This window comes from Trichechus manatus, unplaced genomic scaffold, assembly GCF_000243295.1.
Source record: "Trichechus manatus latirostris isolate Lorelei unplaced genomic scaffold, TriManLat1.0 scaffold00005, whole genome shotgun sequence".
NCBI classification, from domain to species: Eukaryota; Metazoa; Chordata; class Mammalia; order Sirenia; family Trichechidae; genus Trichechus; species Trichechus manatus.
In genome coordinates this window covers 33,299,427-33,324,176 of record NW_004443941.1, presented here as the reverse complement: position 1 = coordinate 33,324,176, position 24,750 = coordinate 33,299,427, and the positions used below count along the sequence as shown (strand labels likewise).

Genomic DNA, 24,750 nt, shown 5'->3' with positions numbered 1-24,750 from the left:
GTCCTAAACTTAATTAGATTAGACAGAGAAAAGCAGATAATCTGGGGAAGATAGATGCCATGTGAGGAACTCCAAGAGCCAAGAAATGCCTGGGACTGCTGACTGGGAAGGAATCGATATAGTGGAGACTGTGATTTGGACTTTTAGCCTCCAGAACTGCGAGAAAATAAATTTCTGTTTTTAAAGCCACCCACATATGGTATTTCTGTTACAACAGTACTAGAAAACTAAGCCATCACCTGAAATAGTTAAGAATAATTTCCTAATGTTATTAAGGAGCCGTGGTGGTGCAGTGGTTAAAAGTTCATCTGTTAACCAAAGGTTGGCGGTTTGAATCCATCAGTTGCTGATTGGAAACTGTGTGGGACAGTTGTACTCTGTTTTATAGGGTCACTGTGAGTCAGAATCGACTAGATGGAAATAGTTTTGGTTTTTTAGTTTTGATAATGTCATTTAAAATCCAGCCAATATTCCAATTTCTTCAAGTGTTTCATAAATATTTAAGAACTTATTTGTTCAAATCATTATCAAAATAATGTTTATCCATTGCAGTAGGTTGATATGTCTTTTAATTCTGTTTTAATTGGTGAATCCCTCTCTCTTTTGTTTTCCCTTGGAGATTTCTTCGTTGAAAACAATTTAGATTTTACTGATTGCATCCCTATGGTATTAACATGCACTCTGGCCCCTTTATTTCCTGTAATTGGTACACGTATAGGTGCAGCAGCTTGATTAGATTCAGGTTTCATTTTTGGCTGGACCACTGTATAAGTGGTGATAGTGTGCTCTTCCCTTAACATGTGCAAAATGTCTTTCATTTTATGATGTTATCAGTCATTGATTATTGCCTAACTCTCACTTGGGGTTTCAAATGATGGTATTCTAATCAGACCATTCCTTTTTTTTTTCAGTTGAAATACTTTTCTAAACAAAAACGTTCCTTCTTTATCGATTTGATTGAGATATAGTTTGTATAATCAAGGTAGAGGGGTATCTGCTTGATTATTTCCAAGTAATTGACCAATTTTCAAAATAATGAAATGGTTATCTAATATCTTTGAAAAGTGATCTATATTTTTAAAATAAACAAGTGGATTTAAACATATTTCAATGTTTAATGTGAAATATGTTGAAATATTTCAATCCATTGCAGTTATACTTCTTATCTTCCATAGATTAGCTTGCATTTTCTAGAATTTTATTTAAGTAAAATGCATTTTTTTCTTTTCTGGATTCTTTCAGCATTATTATGAAATCTATCCATATTGTTGCGTGTGTCAATAGTTTTTTTTTATTGCTAAAATATTATATGGGTATTTTTTCTATTCACTTTATTGATGGACATTTGGGCTGTTTCTAGTTTTTGGCTATTACTCAATGTATCTACTGTGGACGTTCCTGTACAAATGTAGGTATGAGTGTATGCTTTCATTTCTGTTCGATAAATACCTAGGAGTGCAGTGGCTAAGTCAAATTGTAGATGTATGTTTAATTTTTTGAGAAACTGCCAAACTGTTTTCCAGAGTACCATTTTATATTCCTGCCAGCAGTGTATGGGAGTTGCAGTTTTCTGTATCCTTGCCAAAACTCCATATTGTCAATTTTTGTTTTTTGTTTTGTTTTAATTTTATACATGTTTTGGTATATCATTGGAGTCCTGGGGTGGTGCAAAAAGTTGGAGGTTAAGTCCACCCAGAGGCTTCTCAGAAGAAAAGCCTGGCAATCTAATTCCGAATATCAGCCATTGAAAACCCTATGGAGTACAGTTCTACTGTCACACATGGGGTCACCCATGAGTTGGAGTTATCTCTGTGACGGCTGTTTTCTTTTTTGTGGTATATCATTGCAATTTTAATTTAAATTTCCTTAATGATTAATGGTATTAACATTTTGTGTGCTTTTCTACCATCTGTAATATGTTCTTTGGTAAAGTGTTCAAATGTTTTGCACATTTTTTAAATTGAATTTTTGTTCTTATAAAATTTTGGGACTTCTTTATACATTTTGGAAACCCAGGTGGCTTAGTGGTTAACAGCTACGGCTGCTAACCAGAAAGATTGGTAATTCGAATCCACCAGGTGCTCCTTGGAAACCGTATAGGGCAGTTCCTCTCTGTCCTGTAGGGTCGCTATGAGTCAGAAATGACTCAACAGCAACGGGTTTGGTTTGGTTGTGGTTTAGTGCAAGAGAAGACTTGAAGGCTTTTCAATGATTTAAAAGCTGCACATGCAGCAAGTGAAGGTGATTTTAAAATATTTTCTCCCAGTTTTGGATGTCCTTTCATTATCTTAATAGTGTCTTTCGAAGAACAGAAGTTTGTAATTTTTATGAACTCGAGGTTATTCATCTTTTTTCTTTTATGAATTATGCTTTTGGTGGTGTATCTAAGAAATCTTTGCCTAACTCAAGATCCCAAAGATTCTCGCCCATGTTTTCTTCTGTAAGTTTTATATTTGTAGGTTTTACATTTAGGTCTATGATTCGTTTTGAGTTAGTTTTTGCATATGGTATAATATATGCACTGAAGTTCATTTTTTGTGCATTAAAAAAAAGCATATTCATTTGTTCCAACACCATTTGTTACAAATAATATCTTTATTACTAAATTGATTTTGTACTTTTTTCAAAATCAATTGACTATACATGTGTTGGTCTATTTCTGGGTGTTCTATTTTGTTCCATTGTTTGTAGTTGTCTGTCTTTATGGCAGTATCATGCTGTTGTAATTACTGTAGCTTTATAATAAGTCTTGAAATCAGGTAATGTTAGTTTTCCAGTTTGGTTCTTTGTGCAGTTGTTTTGGCTATTTTAGGTCTTTTGCATTTCTGTATGAATTTTAGAATCAGTTTGTTAATTTCTGCAAAAAAGCCTGCTAGATTTTGAATGGGATTGTATCGAATCTATAGATCAACTTTGGGGAATAGTGACAATATTGATTCTTCTTTTCTATGAACATGTTTTATCTCTCCATTTATTTAGGTTTTCTTTAATTTATCATAGCAGGATTTTGTAGTTTTCAGTGTAAAGGTTTTGTACAACTTCTGTTATATTTATCTCTAATTTATGGTTTTTGGTGCTCTTGTAAGTGGTACCATAATTTTAATTTCAGTTTACAGTTGTTTATTGCTAGTATATAGAAATACAATTGATTTTTATATGTTGATCTTGTATCCTGCAACGTTGCTATACTCACTCGTTGACAAGGTTTTTGTATATTCTACAGGGTTGTCTACATAGATAAGCATGCCATCTGCGAATAAAGACAGTTTTATTTCTTGGTATTATTTCTTTCTTAAATGTTTGGTAGATGTTATGAATTGAATTGTGTCCCCTAAAATATGTGTTGAAGTCTTAACCCCTGTATTTGTAAATATGGCCCTGTTTGGAAATAGGGGGTTTCTTTTTAGTTGTGTTAATGAGGTCATACCAGCGTAGGGTGGTTCCTAAACCTAATCACTTCTGAGTGGTATCTTATAAAAAGATCAGAATAGACACAGAGACACATTGGCACAGGGGGAAGACAGATGATGGAGATAGATGCATGTACAAGCCCAGGAATGCCAAGGATTGCTGGTGGAAAGAGACAAAGAAAACTATTTCCAAACAGAATTACATATACAGGCAGAGGGGTTAGGATTCCAACACATGTTTTGTGGGCACACAATTCAGTTGATAACACCAACTGTAACTGTACATTTGTCGTATTTCTTCATACCATTTTTACAGTTTTGCCTCATATATTTTAAAGCCCTGTTATTAGATGCATAATTGTTTAGTATTGTTATGTCCTCTTGACGAATTGATACTTTATCCATATGAAATTATTCTTTTATCCTGGATAATATTCTTTGCTCTGAAATCTGCTCTTACTGATATTAAAATAGCCATTTCAGATTTCTTAGAATTAGTGTTAACATGTTATATCCTTTTACTTTTAACCTATTTGTGTCTTTATATTTAAAGTGGGTTTCTGTTATCCAGGACAGTTCATGTCTGACCCCAAACACGCATGACCATCTTAGCAGAACCAAAGCCATACAGTTGTTTGGACCCACTTTCCTAGAAAACAACTTAGAGACTGACTGTTATTTTTCCACCATGCCTTTAGGGATGGCACATTTTCATCCCAATGCTAAGGGTCCCTCCAACCATGTGTGGTACTATTCCTGTGGGGATTTCTAGTAAATATGATTTTTTTCTTTTTTTTGCCATCGTGTTACATTTCAAGTGATGCTTTAGCTCCCCTGACAGATATCCACCTAGGCAGCGTGGATATGGAGCCACCTCCCTGGTGTCACACAACTTCCAAAAGACGCATTGTGCAGTTTTTAATCCCTTCCTTCTTCTTCTTTCCAGGCCCTATCAGTTCTGTAGGCCTCTTCATTGTTCCTCCCAGAGGCCAACAGCTCTTCATTCATATGTGTGTTATAATTTGATAATGGCACATGTTGAGAACACGGTTTCTCAGCCTTAGCACTATTGACATTTTTGACCAAATACCTCTTTGTTGTAGGTTGCTCTTCTGTGCATTGTAGGATATTTAGCAATATCCAAGCATCTTTTACCCACTGAATGCCTGCAGCAGCCCCTCTGTGATAAAAATGTCTCGGTATAACAATAAAAATTGTCTCCAAATATTGCCAAATGACTCTGGGAGACAGTATTGCCCCCAGTTGAGAACCACTGGTAAGGGAAAATTGGCTCAGAAACTCCTTGATTGTGTTTACCTCCTTATTAATCATAGCTATCAAAGTTCCCAAGTAACCTGGTGGCGCAGTGGTTAAGCGATCGGCTGCTAACCTAAAGGTCAGCAGGTATGGCATTCTGCGTCTGTAAAGATTACAGCCTTGGAAGTTCTACTCTGTCCTGTGAGTTGCTATGAGTCGGAATCAACTCGACAGCAGTGTGTTTGGTTTTTGGTTTTTTAACCAAAGTTTCCATATTTTTTTTCTTTTTCCTTAGATTTCTAACCCCTCTTATTTTACTTTTTCAATCCCTTTGTCTTTTTCATCTCCTTAAATGTCTTAACACAAGTATTTTTACTAGTTTATCCCTATTTATTTTTAGTGTAATTTTTTTTCTTTTCTTTCTTCCCATCTCATAGCCTGTGTCTGCTTGTTTCATTTTACTTTCACTATATTTATTCTGGCATAGTCCAGGTCTCCCTTAATTCTATTGGTGGCAGGCCGTGTATGCTGTCAGTGTGTGCTGTCACTTAGTCTCCTCATCAGCAGACTTTTACATCCTAGTATCTTTTATGGTCTGATAGGTAGTTTTGTACGAATGGGCTCATGAATACCAGTAGTGGTAGCCGAGCACTGTCTATTTCTTCTGGTCTCAGGCTAGATAAGGCGTGATTCTTGTGGGGTATTAGTCCTGTGGACTAGTTTCTTCTTTGAGTCTTTGGTTTCTTTCATTCTCTTTTGCTCCAGATGGGAAGAGTCCAATAGTTGTATCTTAGATGGCTGCTCACAAGCTTTTAAAACCCCAGACGCTACTCGCCAAGCTAGGATATACAACATTATCTTAATGAGCTAAGTTATGCCAACTGACTGAGTTTTCCCACAAGACTATGGTCCCAAGCCCTTTAACCCATTTAACCAGTCCCACCAGATGTTTGGATATGTCCAGGAGATCTGTGTAACTGTGTCCCCTATGCACTTTTAATATCTATCTGAATATATATGCAGCACATCCAAACAAGTATATATACTTATACCTACAAATATACCTGTATATGCATGAAAATGTACTTGCATATACCTTCCTATACACATACAGCATACATATCTACCTATGTAACCACACATATTTTTTTGGTTGTTACTACTGTTGCAAAATTGTGCATGTTACACATTTACCGTAATTGTTCTTTATTCTTGCATGCCTCTCAGTGTCTTCATTTACCTTGGTCAAGTTGTGTTGGCTTCCCCCATATTGTGTATTGCTTTTCCCATCACTAAAAATAGCAAGTGTCTACTATCTAGCAAGTGATTCCCTCTCCTGCATCCTCCTATCCCTGGTAACCATCAAAGAGCATTGCTTTCTGCTTTCTTGACTTTTTTTAGAAAGTGGGATCATATAATATTTGTTCTTTTGTTACTGATTTATTTCACTCAGCGTAATGTTCTCCAGATTCATCCGTTATAAGATATTCTGCAGACTCATCATTATTCTTTATTATTGAATAGTATTCCCGTGTATGTATGTACCAAAATTTGCTTATCCATTCATCCGTTAATGGATACTTACGTTGTTTCCATCTTTTTTCTATTGTGAATAGTGCTACAGTGAACATGGGTGTACATACGTCTATTCATATCACTGCTTTTATATCTCTAGGATATATACCTAGGAGTGGAATTGTTGAATTAAAAGTTATTTCTATTTCTAACTTTTTGAGGAAACATCATACCATAACCATAGTGGTTATACCATTTTCAGTCTCACCAGTAGTCTATAAGAGTTCCAGTATCCCCACAACCTCTCCAGCATCTGTTGTTTTCTGTTTTTTTGATCAGTGCCATTTTTGCAGGGGTGAGATGGTATCTCATTGTAGGATTTTTTTTTTTTGGAATAATAGCTGGTGTAGTCTGAGGAGCCATTGACCTGCATCTGGACCAACCTGTTGAAGTGTGGGTGATGAGCCCTCAAGCCAGGCGGGGAGGGCACTGCTACAGGTTTGAGAGGCTGCAGGCACACCTGGCATGGCATATTTATTTATTGGCTAATTTTAACATTTTCTAGGTCATGTGTCTCCCGGTATCCTCAAGACTCACTGAGAGGCACAGATTCTTTTGTCAATTCTTCTGACTCTTTAAAAAAATTTTTTTTTTATTGTACTTTACGTGAAGGTTTACAGAGCAAATTAGTTTCTCGTTAAACAATACACGTATTGTTTTGTGACATTGGTTGCAAGCCCCACAACATGTCAACACTCTCCCCTTCTTGGCCTTGGATTCACCACTACCAACTCTCCTGTCCCTTCATGATTTCTTGTCCTTGCCCCTAGGCTGATGTGCCCATTTAGTCTTGTTTTGTTTTATGGGCCTGTCTAATCTCTGGCTGAAGGGTGAACCTCAGGAGGGACTTCAGTACTGAGTTAAAAATGTGTCCGGGGGCCATACTCTCAGGGTTTCTCCAGTATCTGTCAGACCAGTAAATCTAGTCTTGTTCTTGTGAGTTAGAATTCTCTTCTACATTTTTCTCTAGCTCTGTCTGGGACCCTCTGTTGTGATCCCTGTCAGAACAGTCAGTGCTAGTAGCTGGGCACCATCTAGTTTTGCTGGACTCAGTCTGGCAGAGGCTGTGGTAGTTGTGATCCATTCGTCCTTTGGAATAATCTTTCTCTTGTGTCTTTGATTTTCTTCGTTCTCCTTTGCTCCAGAAGAGGTGGGACCCATGGAGTATCTTAGATGACCACTCACAAGCTTTTAAGACCCCAGAGGCTACTCACCAAAGTAGGATGTAAAGTATTTTCTTTATAAACCGTGTTATGCCAACTGAGCTAGATGCCACGCGAGACCATGGTCCCCAGCCTTCAGCCCAGTAATTCAGTTCCTCTGAGTTTGGATGTGTCTGTGAAGCTTCCATGACCTTGCCTTGGTCAACTTGTGCTGACTTCTCCAGTATTGTGTACTGTCTTACCCTTCACAAAAGTTACCTCTTACCTATTATCTAGTTAGTGTTTTTCCCTTCTCATGTCTCCCCTCCCTAGTAACCATCGAAGATTGTTTTTTTTCTGTGTGTAAACCTTTTCATGAGTTTTTATAGTAGTGGTCTTATACAGCATTTGTCCTTTAGTGATTGACTTGTTTCATTCAGCATAATGCCCTCCAGATTCATCCATGTTGTGAGATGTTTCGCAGATTCATCATTGTTCTTTATTTTTGTGTAGAATTCCATTGTGTGTATGTACTATAGTTTTTTAATCCAATCATCTGTTGATGGGCACTTAGGTAGTTTCTGTCTTTTTGCTATTGTGAATAATGCTGCAGTGAACATGGATGTACATATGTCTATTTGTGTGGTGGCTCTTATTTCTCTAGGATGTATTCCTAGGAGTGGGATTGCTGGATCGTATGGTATTTCTATTTCTAGCTTTTTAAGGAAGTGCCATATCATTTTCCAAAATAGTTGTACCATTTTACATTCCTACCAGCAGTGTATAAGAATTCCAAGCTCCCCACAGCATCTCAACATTAGTTATTTTCGTTTTTTTTTTTTTTTAAATTTTTGCCAGTAATGTTTGGGTAAGATGGTATCTCATTGTGGTTTTGATTTGCATTTCTCTAATGACTAGTGATTGCAAGGATGTCCTCATGTGTCTGTTAACTGCCTGAATTTCTTCTTTGGTGAAGTGCCTGTTCATATCCTTTGCCCATTTTTTAATTGGATTATTTGTCTTTTTGTTGTAGAGGTGTTGGATTTTCCTGTAGATTTTAGAGATTAGACCTTTTTCTGACTTGTAAAGTCCAAAAAATTTCTCCTAGTCTTTAGGTTCTCTTTTTAGCTTTTTGATGAAGTCTTTTGATGAATAAAAGTGTTTAATTTTTAGAAGATCCTGGTTAGCTAGCTTATCTTCTGGTGTTTTTGATTGTTGATTATGGTTTTTGTGCTATTTATGCCATGTATTAGGGCCTCCAGCATTGACCCTATTTTTTCTTCTATAATCTTTATAGTTTTGGCTTTTACATTTAGGTCTTTGATCCATTTTGAATTAGTTTTTGTGTATGGTGTGAAATATGGATCCTGTTTCATTTTTTTTACAGAGGGACATCCAGTTTTGCCAGCACCATTTTGTTAAAAAGACTATCCTTTCCCCATTTAATGGACTTCGGGCCTTTGTCGAAGATCAGGTGAACATAGGTAGATGGATTTACATCTGGGTTCTTGATTCTATTCCATTGGTCAATGTGTCTGTTATTGTACCAGTACCAGGCTGTTATAGACTACCATAGCAGTATAGTAGGTTCTGAGGTCAGGTAGTGCAAGTCCTCCTACTTTATTCTTCTTCATTTGAAACAAAAAAACTCTGTGACCGTCCAGTTTATTCTGACTAATAGCTACTCTGTAGGACAGAGTAGAACTGCCCATAGGGTTTCCAAGGAGCAGCTAGTGGATTTGAAATGCCAAACTTTTTGTTAGCAGCCCTGTTTTTTACCACTGTGCCACCAGGGTTTTACTTATCCATGTCCACTTTCCATTCTTTTATAAAGTTAATTATTAGTTTTTCCATTGTGTTAAAGAATGCTGTTGGTGTTTGGATCAGGATTGCATTGTATTTGTAGATTGCTTTGGGTAGAATTGATATTTTCACAATGTGAGTCTACCTATCCATGAGCATGGTATGTTTTTCCATTTATGTAGGTCTCTTGTTTTCTTGCAGTAATGTTTTGTAGTGTTCCTTGTATAAGTCTTTTACGTCCCTGGTTAGATTTATTCCTAAGTATTTTATTTTGGGGGAGACTATTATAAATGGTATTGTTTTCCTGATTTCCTTTTCATAGTTCTCTTTATTGATGTATAGGAATCCAACCGATTTTTGTATGTTTATCTCGTGTCCTGCTACTCTGCTGAATCTTTCTATTAGTTTCGGTAGTTTTCTTGTGGAGTTCTTTGGGTTCTGTATGTATAGTGTCATGTCATCTGGCAAATAAGGTAATTTTACTTCTTTATTAATTTGGATGCCCTTTATTTCTTTTTCTTGTCTTATTGCTCTAGCTAGGAGTTCCAGCACAGTGTTAAATAGGAGTAGTGACAAAGGGCATCCTTATCTTATTCCTGTTCTCAGGAGGAATGTTTTCAGCTTCTCTGTGTTAAGAGTTGTGCTGGCTTCTGGTTTTGTATAGATGCCCTTTATTATGTGGAGGAATTTCCCTTCCATACCTATTTTATTTAGAGTTTTTGTCAAGAACAGTCATTGTAGTTTTGATTTGCATCTCTCTAACGGCTAATGATCATGAGAATCTTTTCATGCATTTGTTAGCTGCCTGAATTTCCTCTTTCATGAAGTGTCTGTTTGTGTCCTTTGCCCATTTTTTATTGGTTTGTTTTTCTTTTTCTTGTTGAATTGTTGATTTTTTAAATATATTGTAGATTAGATACTTGTCAGATATGTCATTACCAAATATTTTTTCCCAGTCTATAGGTACTCTTTTTACTCTTTTGGCAAAGTCTTTTCATGAGCACACGTATTTCATTTTTAGGAAGTCCCAGTTATCTAATTTATCTTCTGTTGTTCATGCATTTGTAGTTGTGTTTGATAGTCTATTTATGCCAAATATTGGGAGCCTTAGCTTTATCCCTGTGTTATCTTCCAGGAACTTTATAGTTTTAGGTTTAACATTTAGGTCTTTGATCCATTTTGGGTTAGTTTTTGTGTATGGTGTGAAGTATGGATCCTGTTTCATTTTTTCTGCAAATGGATATCCAGTTTTGCTACCCCCATTTGTTAAAGTGACTGTTTCTTCCCATTGAATGGCCTTTGACCCTTTATTGAAGATTGGCTGTTTATAGATGGATGGATTTACTTCTGGGTTCTCAATTCTATTCCATTTGTCTATGTGTCTGTCATTGAACTCGTACCAGGCTGTTTTGATTCCTGAGTTTGTATAGTAAGTTTTGAGATCAGGGTGTCTGAGGCCTCCTACTTTGTTGTTCTTTGGTATTGCTTTAGCTGTTCGGGGCCTCTTTCCTTTCCATGTAAAGTTGGATATTAGTTTTTCCATTTCATTAAAGAATGGTGTTGGGATTTGGATCAGGATTGCATCATATCTATAGATTTTCTTGGGTAGTATTAACATTTTCACAGCGTTAAGTCTTCCAGTCCATGAGCATGGAATGTTTTTCCATTTGTGTAAGGCTCTTTTGGTTTCTTACAGTAGTGTTCTGTAGTTTTCCTTGTATAAGTGTTTTATATCCCTGGTTAGATTTATTCCTAGGTATTTTAATCTTTTGGGAGCTATTGTAAATGGTAGTGTTTTCTTGATTTCCTTTTTGGAGTTCTCCTTAGTGTAGAGGAACCCAAATGATTTTTTTGTATTGCTCTTTCACCCTGTCACTTTGCTGAATCCTTCTATTAGGTACAGTAACTTTCTTGAGGAATCTCTTGGATTTTCTGTATATAAGATCATGTCATCTAAATAGTTTTGCTTCTTCATTTCCCATTTGGATACCTTTTATTTCCCTTTGTTGCCTTAGTGCTTTGGCTAGGACTTCCAGTACACTATTAAATAAGAGTAATGATAATAGGCTTCCTTGTCTCATTGCCGTTCACAAAGGGAATACTTTCAGTCTCTCTCCATTGAGAATAATGTTGTCTGTTCATTTTGCATGTATGCCCTTAATTATATTGAAGAATTTTCCTTCTATTCCTATTTTGCTGAGAGTTTTTTTTAATCAGGAAAGGATGTTGGATTTTATCAAATGCCTCTTCTATATTGATTAAGATGATCATGTGATTCTTTTCCTATCTTTTATTTATGTGGTGAATTATGTTGATTGATTTTCTAATGTTGAACCACCCTTGCATCCCTGGTGTGAATCCCACTGGATCATGATGTATTATTTTTTTGATATTCTGTTGAATTCTGTTGGCTAGACTTTTTTTTTTTAAAGAAGAAATTTATTTAAATAATAAGACACTTACCTTAAAGGGAAGACTATCTAGGATTCATTTATTTTAGAGTAATTTTTTCCCTGCTTAAAGAAGACAGATTTCCCTACATGTAAGAGCTACATACAAAAAACTTATAAAATTGTCCTTGGTTTTACAATGATAAATGCAAAAACATTAAAATTCTCCAATCAAACAAAGTATGCAAGGATTTTTTATGTCATTTTTTGCTAAACAGGTAAGAAGAAAATAAATTACTGGAATATAAAGATAAGAGCTGAATAAGCATGTGGCTAATGGAAAAAAGGGAATATTTTCACAGAACCAGTATTTTTCCCCAGCCCGTCTCCACTTGATTGTCGATCAAAACACACCATTGGCCATTTAGTTAAAAAAAAAAGCAATATGCTTGTACGCATAAAACAGTTACTTTATTTACAGTAAAGGAATGGGGAATGGGAAAATGAAAGAATAGAGAAAACTATACTATAGTAGTCAGGTTGTGGTGGAACCAAATTGTGGTATTCTAATTGATAATGTATTCTTGGTCTGTAGGAACAGAGTTCTGGAGTAAAGTAGCAGCCTCCCTTTTTTAGAAGACACCTCCTGTCTGCTGCTGGAACACATCAATTATCTCTTCATCCTCCATTTCCAGCTGTGCATATGTGTCAATTTCATCGATTGGCTGCCTGTCAAGTTGAAATCTGATCGCCTTCATTGACAAACCCTGTCGTTCATAATAGGCTTTCATTAGTTTACTAAGTGGTATATACCTGTTAATCTTAAACTGCACCACAGAACCATCATGCCCCCCACCTTCAAATTAATATGATTGTTCTCAGTAATGACTCCTTCTTGGGTTTTTCGTTGGCCATGGTGAGTGCCAAAGTGTCCTCAGCTGCCGCTTCAGAAAAAAGGTACCAGGTCCGCACTGAATGAGCCTGTTGGCTAGAATTTTGCTGAGAATTTTTGTGTCTATATTCATGAAGGATAAAACCAAACCAAACCTGTTGCTGTGAAGTCGATTCTGACTCATAGCGACCCTATAGGACAGAGTAGAACTGTCCCATTGGGTTTCCAGGGAGCAGCTGGTGAATTTCAACTGCCGGCCTTTTGGTTACCAGCCCGAGCTCTTAACCACTGCACCACGAGGACTCCAAAATCTTGAGGGATATTGGTCTGTAATTTTCTTCTTCTTTTTTTTTTTTTTTTAATTGTGGTATCTTTGCCTGGCCTATGGTGTCAGGGTTATGCTTGCTTCATAGAATGAATTAGGGAGTATTCCTTCCTTTTTTATGTTGTGGAATATTTTGAGTAGAATTGGTGTCATCTCTTCTTTGAATGGTAGAATCTTCCAGTGAAGCCATCTGGGCTGGGTTTTTTTTTTTTGTTGGGAGGTTTTTTGTTTTTTAAACAACATGTTCAATTTCTTCTTTTGTTATGAGTCTTTATATTTTTTACCTCTATTTGTGTTAGTTTAGGTAGGTAGTATGTTTCTAGGAATTTGTCCATTTTTTCTAGGTTTTCAAATTTGTTGGAGTACAATTTTTCATAATTATCTGTTATGATCCTCTTTATCTCAGTTGGTTCTGTTGTAATATCCCCCATTTTGTTTCTTATTTTGATTATTTGCATCTTCTTGTTTTTTTCCTTTGTCAATTCAGCCAGTGGTTTGTCAGTTTTATTGATATTCTGAAAGAACCAACTTCTAGACTTGTTGATTCTTTCTATTGTTTTTCTGTTTTCTCTTTTGTTTATTTCTGCTCTAATCTTTATTATTTCCTTTCTTATGGTAGCTGTAGTCTTCTTTTGCTGTTCCTTTTCTATTTGCTCAAGTTGTCAGGTTAAGTTATTGATTTTGGATCTTCTTTTTGATGGGTGTATTTATTGCTATGAATTTTTCTCTGAGCACTGCTTTTGCTGTGTCCCAAAGGTTTGGGCATGTTGTGTTTTCATTCTCATTTTATTCTAATAATTTTTTAATTTAATTTTTAATTTGTTCTATGACCCAATAGTTTTAAAGCAAGGTGTTATTCAGTTTCCATTGATTTAATTTTTTTTCCTTGTTCTTGCTGTTATTGATTTTTAGTTTTATATTATTATGGTCAGAGAAGATACTTTGTATTATTTTGGTGTTTTTGAATTTATTGATGCTTGTTTTGTGGCCTAAAACATGGTTTGTTCTAGAGAATGATCCATGGGCATTAGAGAAGAACGTGTACTGTGCTGCTGTTGGGTGGTGTGTTCTGTATGTGTCTATGAGATCGAGTTGGTTGATTGTATTTTTTAGCTCTTCTGTATCTTTGTTGAGTTTCTTTCTAGTTGTTTTGTCCATTGTTGAAAGCGGTGTGTTAAAGTCTACTATTGTTGTAGAACTGTATATTTCTGTTTTAAATTCTGTTAAAAGTTTGTTTCATATATTTTGGAGCTCTGTCATTGGGTGCATAAATGTTTATATTGTAATGTCTTCTTGGTGAATTGACCCTTTAATCATTATATAATGCCCTTTGTCTCGTATAATGGATTTTGACTTAAAGTATATTTTATCAGAAATTATTATTGTCACTCCTGCTCTCATTTGCTTACTATTTGCTTGATATATTTTTTTCCATCCTTTTGATTTTTAACCTGTTTATGTCTTTGTGTCTAAGGTATGTCTATTATAGGCAGTGTATTGATGGATAATTTTTTTTGGTTTATCATTGTGTTACTTTATGCCTCTTGGCTGGTGCATTTAATCCATTTATATTCAGTGTGATTATCAATAGGTATGAATTCGCTTCTGCCTTTTTGTTATACTTTTTTTGTAGTGTTAATGATTTCTTTGTTCCTCTTGGTTTTCTATATTGAGTTCTTTTTGTATATGGATTTTCTTTGTCTGTCGTTCATTGTTGTTTTTATGTTTACTGAGTCTTTTTGATTTTCTTCATTTTGATGAGTAGATTTAGTAATTTTCTTTGTGGTTACCCTGAAGTTTATCCTCCTAAGTTTAAAATAGCCTGTTACATCTTGAAATCGCTTTGACTTCCTTTTCATATGGAAGTTCTATAACTACAACATTTACTCCAACTTATTTGTCTTGAAGTTGTCTTCATTTATAGCTTAACAACTCTGGCTGCCTGTAATCAGTTCTGCAGCTTTATTTTACTTTATTGAAGTCTTTATCTGGGTTGGTATCTGGGTAATGCTGTCGTGTGTCTTTATCTCAGATTGTTGTATGATGTTGTTGGGTCTCTGTCTGAAGGACTGCCTTTAATATTTCTTGTAAGGCTGGTCTGGTTTTTATAAATTCCTTTAATTTCTGCTTATCTGGGAATATCCTAGTTTCATCATAGTTTTTGAAAGACAGTTTTGCTGGATATATGATTCTTGGTTGGCAATTCTTTTCTTTCAAGATTTTATATATGTTGTTCCGTTGCCTTTGTCCCTGCATGGTTTCTGATAAGAAATCAGCATTTAGTCTTATTGGTGCCCCTTGATAAGTGTTATTTCACTTTTCTCAAGCTGCTATCAGAATTCTTTTTTTTCTTTTTTTTTTTTTTTTGTCTTTGGTTTTGGAAAGTTTGGTTATGATATGCCTTGGTGAATTTCTTTTGAGATCTGTCCTCTACAGGGTTTGTTGAGATTCTTGGATGGAAATCTTCTCCTCTTTCATGATATTTGTGAAGTTTTCTGCCAATATATCTTCAAAAATTTTATATGTACTTTTTTTTTCTCCTCCTCTTCTGGAATTCCTATTACATATAAATTATTCCTCTTGATGGTGTCCCATGTAACTCCTAGGCTTTCTTCATTTTTCTTTGTTCTTCTTTCTGATTGTTCCTCAAATTAGTATCAAGGGATTTGTCCTTTTTTTAGGTAATTCTTTCTTCTATTGATTCAGTTCTACTTCAGTGTCCTTCCATTGGAGCCCTGCTGGTGCAGTGGTTAAGAGCTTAGGCTGTTAACCAAAAGATCAGCAGTTCAAATCCAGCAGCTGCTCCTTGGAAACCCTATGAGGCAGTTCTGCTTTGTCCTATAGGGTTACTATGAGTCAGAATTGACTCAGTGGCAATGGTTTTTTTTTTTTTTTTTTTTTTTTTCTTTGTCCTTCCATTGAGTTATCTATTTCTGATATTGTTAGTCTTCTGGATTTCTAGTTGTTTTGTATGTTTTGTGTTTGTCTATTTAGTTTGTCATTTTGTTTTCCGGAATTTTTCTAGGGTTTTTCTGTGTTTTCCTTGATCTCTTTGAGAAGCTTAAATAGAAGTCTTTTGAATTCCTTATCAGGTAGTTCTATTATCATTTCTGCCTCAGGAAGATTTTCTTTCTCTTTATTTTGCACACTTGTTTGAGAAGTCTTACCCTGTTTCTTCATATGATTTGTTATTGTCTGCTGTCTCTTAGGCATTAAGGTGTTTATTTATTTATATATTTCTTTATTGATTGTATGTTTGTTAGTTTTGTCCTAATTTTTTAATTTTGTTTTGTTTTGATATATCAGGAGCTTTGTTTCTTCTCCTTCTCTGTAGAGTGTCTTCTTTTGTATTATTTTAATTATTGTTGTTTTGTGGTACTGGTCTGTGTGACTATGGTGGTGTTGGTTGCCTGAGTGTGATTTCCTCTCACTAGTGGGTATAGTGGGATTAGGCTTGTATGTCTTGCCTTACAGGATTGAGTGGAGGTGGGAGAGAAGGTTCTTTCCCCAATATTGAGTGACAAATGTGGAGTCGTCAGGGTCCCTCCACAGGTCTTATGGGACTGTAGGGTCCTTCCGGATTGGTGCTAGCAGTTACTGTGTGCTCTGGAGGTCAGGGTAGGATGTCTCTGTAGCTGCTGTGAGGCATTGCTGCCCAAATGGATGGGATAGTCCCTCTGTGTATGCATGAGCTGGCGTCTCAGTAGGTGGTGGGGTATCAAGGGGTTTTAGTGCATGTGCACTTGGTCTGCAGGAACTATCTGAGTGAGGGATGTGTGACGTTGCAGCTGTGTAGACATGGGATAAGCGCACTGGGATCTTCCGCTCATCATTAGGTGGAGGTGCAGATGGCACCTTTATTCATTCCAGGCTTGTCTGTCAGTATCTCTGTCTCGTACTGGGAATGCCTTGAAGTTGCCTTCCTGTCCTTCTCACCAGGAAAGCCACTCACTTTGTGTCAAGTTGACCATGCTGCGCTGGGCCGGCTGGCAGGGTGCCTACAATCCATAAATCTCCTCATTCACTGTTTTCATTCAGTTTCTTCTTCCATTTGGTGTTCAATCTAATTCTTCATCCTTCCATTTGATGCTCAGGGTTCCAATATTGTTATCTGTATCTGTTTTACTTCATTTCTCAGGTCTTCGCTGTGGGAGGACAGCATGATATATCTGATTAAGCAGCTGTCTTGGGACGTCTCTCTGCCCAAGGTTGTAATCTTTATGAAAGCAGACTGCCACATCTTTCTCTTGCAGAGCAGCTGGTGAGTTTGAACCACTGACCTTTTGGTTAGCAGCTAAACGCTTAACTATTAGATGACCTTTTTAAATTAACTCTAGTGCACATTTTCTCACCCACGTTTCTGAACAACTTGAAAGGCAAGTGGGCATATCTGATCACTGGAATTTTATAGAGAGAAACTGGCCCTGAGAAACTTAAAGTGACTTCCCTGTGGCTTTCTCCTTCATCAGTTTCTCTTCTGGTTTTTCTTACTCCTTTATAAACCTGAGTACACTAAACATAGGAGAAAGGGTTAGATCCGTGTCAGGCTGGCCTTCTGTGGGAAACTTTTTATGGCCTGTTGGGGGTTGCCTTCTGTGTGGTCCAACGTCCTTTTCTTAAGCAGAAAGGGGCTTGTGTTTTGCCAGATCCTCCCACCCTCTCCATGGGTCCAATAATGGATTTAGTAGAAACATGGAAAAGTTTAGACCCTCCTTGTGCTAAAGATCGCCATTATGAAGGCAGCAGTGTGAACATTTTGTGACTAATTCTTTGTTTTAAGGAAAGAAGTTTTATGCAATTGTTTCCCCTTTGCTTACAAAGATACAGTTTCCACAGATTCAAGTCTTCAGATGGCCAGCCCTAATCCTGACCTCTGGTCTGCTTTTCTCTTTCTTTCATTTTTGTGTGTCACCAGTATACCAGCTATCAAGTGTTTCACTGTCCGCAGCCATGCTTCCACTCCTATCACAACTAAAACTGCAGTGTTGATGTTGTCAGTGACTGCCTGCCAAGCCCAGTGGCCTTTTATATTTCTTTTTCCTCTACCTTCTTTGCTGCAGATTGTGGGTGACTGACTGACTCCCTTCCTTCTAGAAACTTTCTTCCATTTATTGTTTCTGAACCTACATTACTGTTGTTTTCTCCTTTTCTCTCTTTATGTCCCTACCATTAAGTGTGAATATCCTCCAAGACTGTGTGGTTCCATTTTCTTTTTTTCTGCAATATTTTCACCTTTAAAGATGTTGATCCCTCTTTTACCAGTTTTACCAGTTGCTGTCTAGTTGACCCTGATTCATGGTGACCCTGTGAGTGTCAGAGTGGAACTGTGCTCCATGGGAGTTTCATTGGCTGAGTTTTTGGAAGTAGATCACCAGGCCTTTTTTCCAAGGCACCTCTGGGTGAACTCAAACCTCCAGCCTTTCAGTTAGCAGCTGAGCAATGTTAACCATTTCATTTGTACCACCCAGAACTGCTCTTAGAACATCACTATTCCTCAACTCAGAAGCTTTCTTTAACTATTCCCCTGAGGTCCCATCTACATTTCTAATGAACTCTAAAATAATGGTAAAATACTCATCACATAGACTAGCCCTTTCTTCCACCTGCCACCTCTTTGCTCTGAATTTTCCCCTTGATCTTTAACCAAAAATATCCTTCCAGTCAACCAGGCTTGAAACCTTCATGTCTTGCTTGACTCCTTTTCCTTTAGTCCTCTGCCCTCACTTGTTTAATCATCAAGCCCCATCAGATCTTCTTTTATAATGCTCTTCACATTTGTCCCCATTCCGTGTATCCCTCATTGCCCTAGTTTAGGCATTTGGTTTAATTCTAATCTTTTTAACACTTTGTTGCAAGTTTAATATTGCCAAAAGAACGCTTTTCTCTATTTGCGTGAAAAATGACTAGTTGTAATCATTCCTAAAGGATAAAGGCCAAGCGCTTTAACAAAAAATCTAGATTTTCTACAGTTTGGCCCCTTCCTGCCTTCAAAGAAAATATATGTGTGTGTGTATGTGTGTGTGTGTGTTTGTATAATTGGATTTCAGTGCTGCATAGTACTCCAGTTTCTACATTTCTAAACTTATGTGCCTTTATTCTCTTTTTCTTTTACTTCAGCCAGCTGGATCTTGCCATTTTGGTGAAAAAGACAGGGGGTAGTTTTAGGGTGAAACATGAACTCCCCATTTCTCATGTTTCTACCACTTGAGGGATGCTGCTGGAGAAGCACCCCTGCCTGCCTGTAGCCCCACTCCTCATCCCTTCTCCTTGGGGAGGAGGAGAGTTCTCTGATTCTGATGGTGCTTTGGGGAAAAGGAACTGGGCATGCTCAGCTTCTCCCCTTCCGGATAGGAAATCAGGTAGCCTGTGGGACATGTACACCCCCTTCCCCCTTTTGAGATGGTTTTAGCCAGACAGGCTCTGCCCCTTCTGGGGATGCTGCCTGTTTTGTAGAACAAGTTCATTTAGGGTGTGTGGTGGGAGCATAGTCTCATGAATTAGAATGAACTTGATGGCAACAGATTTGGTTTTTTTTTTTTTTTTTTTTTTGGCTGAATACGTAAGCCACTTTTTCCAGCCAGCTTTATCAGGAATAATGCTGACATTTTGATCTCCATCTGTCTGATTCCTGGGTGTGTTCCTCAATTGGTACTGAACTCGGTGTGAAGAGGGTTGTCGTTTAATGGGGATAAATATTTTTGTCCCTAAAACAGACTGTAACCATAAAATAATTGGACTGACTTTCTTACGTTGTTCATGAACTATGTTAAAACAACATAGAGGATTAATTAGAAGGGCAATACAGAACTTGATGGGTGAGTTACAATAGACTGAAAACAAATTAGTTGAAAATGTTCTAAAATTTATTGTGGTGATGGTTGCACGACTCTGTGAATATACTAAAAGCTTTGAATTGTACATTTTAAATGGATGAATTGTATGGTATGTGAATTATATCCCAATAAAGCTGTTATAAAACCATCACATTACTTTATAGTTGCAGCATCTTGCGTGTGGCTAATCTAACTTACTGGGGTAAGTCTTTAGATATTCCTTTGACTTAAGTTTGCCATTAAGAATGTAAGAGTATAAGCAGATGGAGAATCATACTTTGTACCTTAGGTGCTTATTCCTGATGCACATTTAGTTTTTGAGAAATTTGCTTATGAAGATATTTGTAAATGACTATCAGATAGAATAACAGTGATGTAGCTGAGTATCATTCTCATGGTTTTAAAGATAGACACACATATATTCTTTAAAAACAAAAATATTTCTATATCTGTCTGTCTCTTATATCTATAATAGTTACCTTATTGCTTCTCTTGTCTTTTTCATCTCTACATTTTCCCTCCTGGTGTATCTGAAGTTCACTTTGCTAATGATGTTCTGGAAATTTTATGTCTTCTGTGTTTTTATCTAGGTGATGTCTTGAAAGAATGAAAGGACTTCTTTCCTAGGGAACTGAAGAGAATAAAATCAGATAGGTCAATGTAATTACACTTAATAAATATTTGTGGAATGAATGTTTGGACAGTTCCCTCTACTTGCCCTAGATGACGTCACTGTCCACAGTTTTGCTTCTTTCTCCATGGAACTGTGAGGCAGAGTGACATCAGTCTGTCAGTGTGTGTCTGTGTGTTTGCATGAACATATGCACTTACACCTTCCCAGGGTAGAAAAGGGAGACAAGATGCAGGAAGAGTAGGGCAGCACTGTGGAGCACCGTATTTGCAATGTATTTGTAACTTGGGGAATACTTACACAGTAGTGGGACTGAGGAGTCTGGGTGGTGCAAAGGATTAGCATGCTTGGCCGCTAACCAAAAGGTTAGAGGTTCAGGTCCACCCAGAGATGTCTTGGAAGAAAAGCTTGACAATTTACTTCCTGAAAATCAGCCACTGAAAACCCTATAGAGCACAGTTTTACTCTGACACACATTGGGTTGCCAAGAGTCGAAACTGATTCAATGACAATTGGTTTATTGGTTTAGTGGGTCTGAAGTACCATTGCCAAGATACAAATCTCCTTATGTTAGTGATGGTTGAGGGTTGTCACTCAGGGTCTAGATCTGGTACAGCTCAGTCTTATTTATTTGTTTACTGCTTTTTGGTTATGTTTAGGGCAGAGGAACCTATGCATACATGTGCTTTCAGGTTACAGACACAGCTTGTTTATTGCTGCCCCATGCTTCCCGAATATAGAGGGGAGAGAAGGGAGGAACTCAACTAGAAGGCAGACCCTATAGTCTCACCTCAGTGGTCAGAGCAGGAATTAGTTTTAGCAGCCCAAAGTCCTCCTGCAATGTTGGGTTGTCCCATCCTGAACTGAGTGAGCCCACACTTTTCTGAGCAGGTCTCAGCAGCATAGTGACAGGGTGACAGACAGCATGGCCAAGAGCAAGTTGCCACTGAGATGAGAAGGACTTTCCCTTCCTACGAGGCTAACAGCATAGATTTGTGGTTCTTATCAGTCACCACCAGATGTGCCCAGCTGTTTTTCTTTCTACTCCCTTTCAACCAAATATACTTAAGGTTCAAACCAACACTTACATCATCAAAACAAAAGTGTTTTGCAGTGTTAGGCCTTAGGCTTTTAGTAATTGTGTGATTAGTCTGATGACAGAGGCAATACCCTTGCATGGCATCGCTTCTGGGAAAGTTCAGACCCTACATGAACTTCCCCAGGCTTTCCTGAGACTACAGGGTTTAAAGTGATAGATCTAGATCCCTGACTGGATAAGAGGGGTGCACCCTTAATCCCAGCCACTTGTATTCTTTTATCTCTCAATGATGCCTGTGCCACAGAATAGCGCTTTCATTAGCCCTAACTAGAATAAACAGAATGGACTAAGTTTATCTAAAACTCTTATTGCTTTTGATAAAACATTATGTTTTTGGTGGCTTGACAATTTACCTTTCCCACTGTCCTGCTATGGTGTCATTTCTTCCTTTTGTTCAGATATTCCTTCATTAACCAGTTGCCTTTGAGTTGATTCTGACTCATGGTGACCCCTTGTGTGTCAGAGTAGATCTGTACTCCATAGGGGTTTTTCAATGGCTGGTTTTTTGGAATTAGATTGCCAGGTCTTTCTACTGAGGAGCTTCTGGGTGGACTCGAACCTCCTACCTTTTGGTTAGCAGCCAAGCGTGTTAACTGTTTGCACCGCCCAGGGACTCCATTTCCTCATTAAGACCAAGTTTTTGGGTCGGGTTACACAGGAGAGCAGGCTTTTTTCCCGAGACTCAGTTCTTTGCTAAAATGCACTGTCATAACAATTTAGTAGCAATTTTGCCTATTCTGGAATTAGTTGGTATATTTTCTTTGTCTTTTGCGTTACCTGTTAGTGATATTCACCGGAGAAAGATGTGGCAGTCTGCTCCTGTCAAGATTACGGCCTTGGAAACCTTATGGGGCAGTTCTATTCTGTCTATAGGGTCGCTATGAGTCTGAATCGACTCGACAGCAGTGGGGCATTAGTGATATTAACTAATGATTTTGTTTCTGTTCATCTAGGAATGATTGAATCTGGCAAACGGCGTATTATTCAAAAGACTACATTACATGAGAGCTGTCATAGAAAATAAAGGGTTGGACGAGGAGAGTGAAAACATAGTAATTGTATTCAGAAGTTCCCACAAGTCTTGACTCATGTTGAAAAGATGAAAAACCATCATTAGTTATTCTTTTTATTCTTGTTATTTATAAACAAACAAAAAAACCAAACTCATTGCCATCGAGTCAATTGCTGCTCATAGCAACCCTATAGGACAGAGTAGAACTGCCCCATAGAGTTTCCAAGGAGTGGCTGGTGGATTTGAACTGCCGACTGTTTGGTTAGCAGCTGAGCTCTTAACCACTGTCCACCAGGGCTTTTTGTAATTTATAGGAACTTACTAACATTTAACTTGAGTAATGCAGTTTATATCATTATGAGATACAGCATAAGAAAATTGAAGAAGTGTTAACTGGAATAAGTAATCTGTGTGTTTATTTTCCCCCAGGGAATCATCATAATTTGTGTCTCCAGAGGGAATTAAAAATCTTCCTTCCTTCTTTCTTTCCTTCTTCCCTCCCTCCTCCCCTTCTCATGCCCTCCCTCCCTTTCTTTTTTAGTTTTTTTGTGTTCAAGTTTTTACAAGCATTTTTCTCAGCCTGTGTGGCAGACATTTTATGATACAGATAAGGCAGCTGAGGCTCAGAAGGTTAAACAACTTCCCTGCTAGCATGAGGAAGAGTTGGAAGGCCTTAATGTATTATGCAAGCTCTAAATTGTGTACAGTTGATTTTGCTAAACTGATGAAGCTGATAATTTCGTGCATTATTCCCTTCCTATATTCTCTTTCTTCCCCATTTTCTCTCCTTCCCATTTCTAATACTGTGCATCTATTTATCAACATGTATCAAATATATCTTCTGTATATATGTATGTGTTAATGTGTAGGTCTTTGTCTTTTTCTTGGATTAAGCTCTGTGTGTTTTGCATGAAGGCTTGTGGTAGCTGTGCTCTGACTCTTCTGATAAAATATGAGTCTGATGGCCTATTTATCATTATGCTTTTTGACTAAACAGGCAGAGTCACTTTTATGTTGTAGCTTCCCAAGAGTAAGCTGTTCATTCCTTATATGTTGTGAATGGTTTGCTACTGTAATTGGAGGAAAAAATGAGCTTTGCATGGAATCTATGCTCCTTTCTAAGTTTGACTAACTTCTTATTCTTTCCTTCTCAGTTAACTTTTAAAAGTCCATTATTCAATTCCTTATCCTTACTTTGTTTCTTCCCAGAGTGACGCCCCTTTCCTCACAGAATGTGATGGTTCATCACGGCCAGACCCAGGAATATGTGATCAAGCCCAAGTACTTTCCTGCTCAGAAGGTGATTTCGGGAGAGCAGTCCGCTGAAGGCTTGCTCCCCTTAAGATATGGGCAGGATCCAGGCACGGCGCCTTTCCAGTGTGAGTATAGTCCAGTCGACCATTTTCCTAAGTTATAGTGTCATAGTTTGGAAACACTTGCATAGGTTAAATGGTTTTAATGTGTCACAGTAGGTAAATTCAAGAGTCATTAAAAAAAATCCACATTGGTTCCCAAAACAACCAGACAGCAGGTATTTAGCATGGTTTCCTTTTTTTGAGGAAAGAGTTTTCCTGGAAGTTGGAAAGGAACCTGAAATGACCTGCCTTCAATTCTGTCTTTGCAAGATGGCTCCATTTCCAAGGCACACTTGCTGTAATTTTAGATACAGTTCTATGGTATTTTTATGTTGATAAAATATTTTCTTTAATAAGCTAGCCAGGATTGGTAAAATGTCTGAAATGTCCTGCATTAATCTCAGAGGTTCACCTACATTGAATATTTTTATGTTACGAGGTCCACCTACTTTTCAGCATGTCAAGCAGATGGTGTGCCACATTTTACTCTTTGTAAAGAGCTATTGTATCAGTGGCCAGTTTGGTTAATGTCTCACTATGTGGGAAGCTCAAGGACAAGCCCTGGCTCAAAGGGTGGGGAATGTGATGATTTGTGGTTTAGGTATTACACAGTGTCTGCTGGCAGCATCTGGAGAAAGGGTTCTGGATTGAAGCAGCAGACCATTCAGAGGCAGGAGCTAGCCGTGAGCACTGTAGGTCCAGCAGCTTCCTGCTCTGTCCACGCTGACTGAATGCCTATGCCATAAGTAATGGAGGAGAATGCCAGTGTGAGGTGAAAAAGGACTGTGTCACCACCAGGAATAGTATGAGTAGCAGCGATAGAATTTGTACTACTTTTTGACACTTTAGACATCCACTTTAGAGATCTGTTGTGGGTTTGATTCCCTAGGCTCACCTGCACCTCCCGATTTTTGTACTGAACATGAAGTGATCGATTCTTCTCTCAGAATGGATCATTTAATACTAAAAGTATCTAATAGAAGGCTTGTGCCTCTTTTGAGAAAATTCTGCCTTGTGGCCTGAGGC

The 24,750-nt window shown here is 37.5% G+C and overlaps 1 protein-coding gene and 1 pseudogene across 13 annotated transcripts in view; one reads left to right on the top strand and one right to left on the bottom strand.

The window, feature by feature from the left end:
• Nucleotides 1-24,750, top strand: part of LTBP1 (latent transforming growth factor beta binding protein 1) — a 666,638-nt gene that overhangs the window by 250,118 nt on the left and 391,770 nt on the right. For 11 of the 13 annotated variants that reach the window (XM_023736141.1, XM_023736106.1, XM_023736096.1 and 8 more), the window contains one exon: nt 23,579-23,748. In XM_023736141.1, coding sequence (XP_023591909.1) covers nt 23,607-23,748 — 142 coding nt within the window. In that variant the 5' untranslated portion in view covers nt 23,579-23,606. Of the gene's footprint in view, nt 1-16,932; nt 17,056-23,578; nt 23,749-24,750 lie in introns of those variants that run through there. The other 2 variants (XM_023736140.1, XM_023736158.1) reach the window with 2 other exon arrangements.
• Nucleotides 12,210-16,765, bottom strand: LOC101360372 (small ubiquitin-related modifier 3-like; annotated as a pseudogene).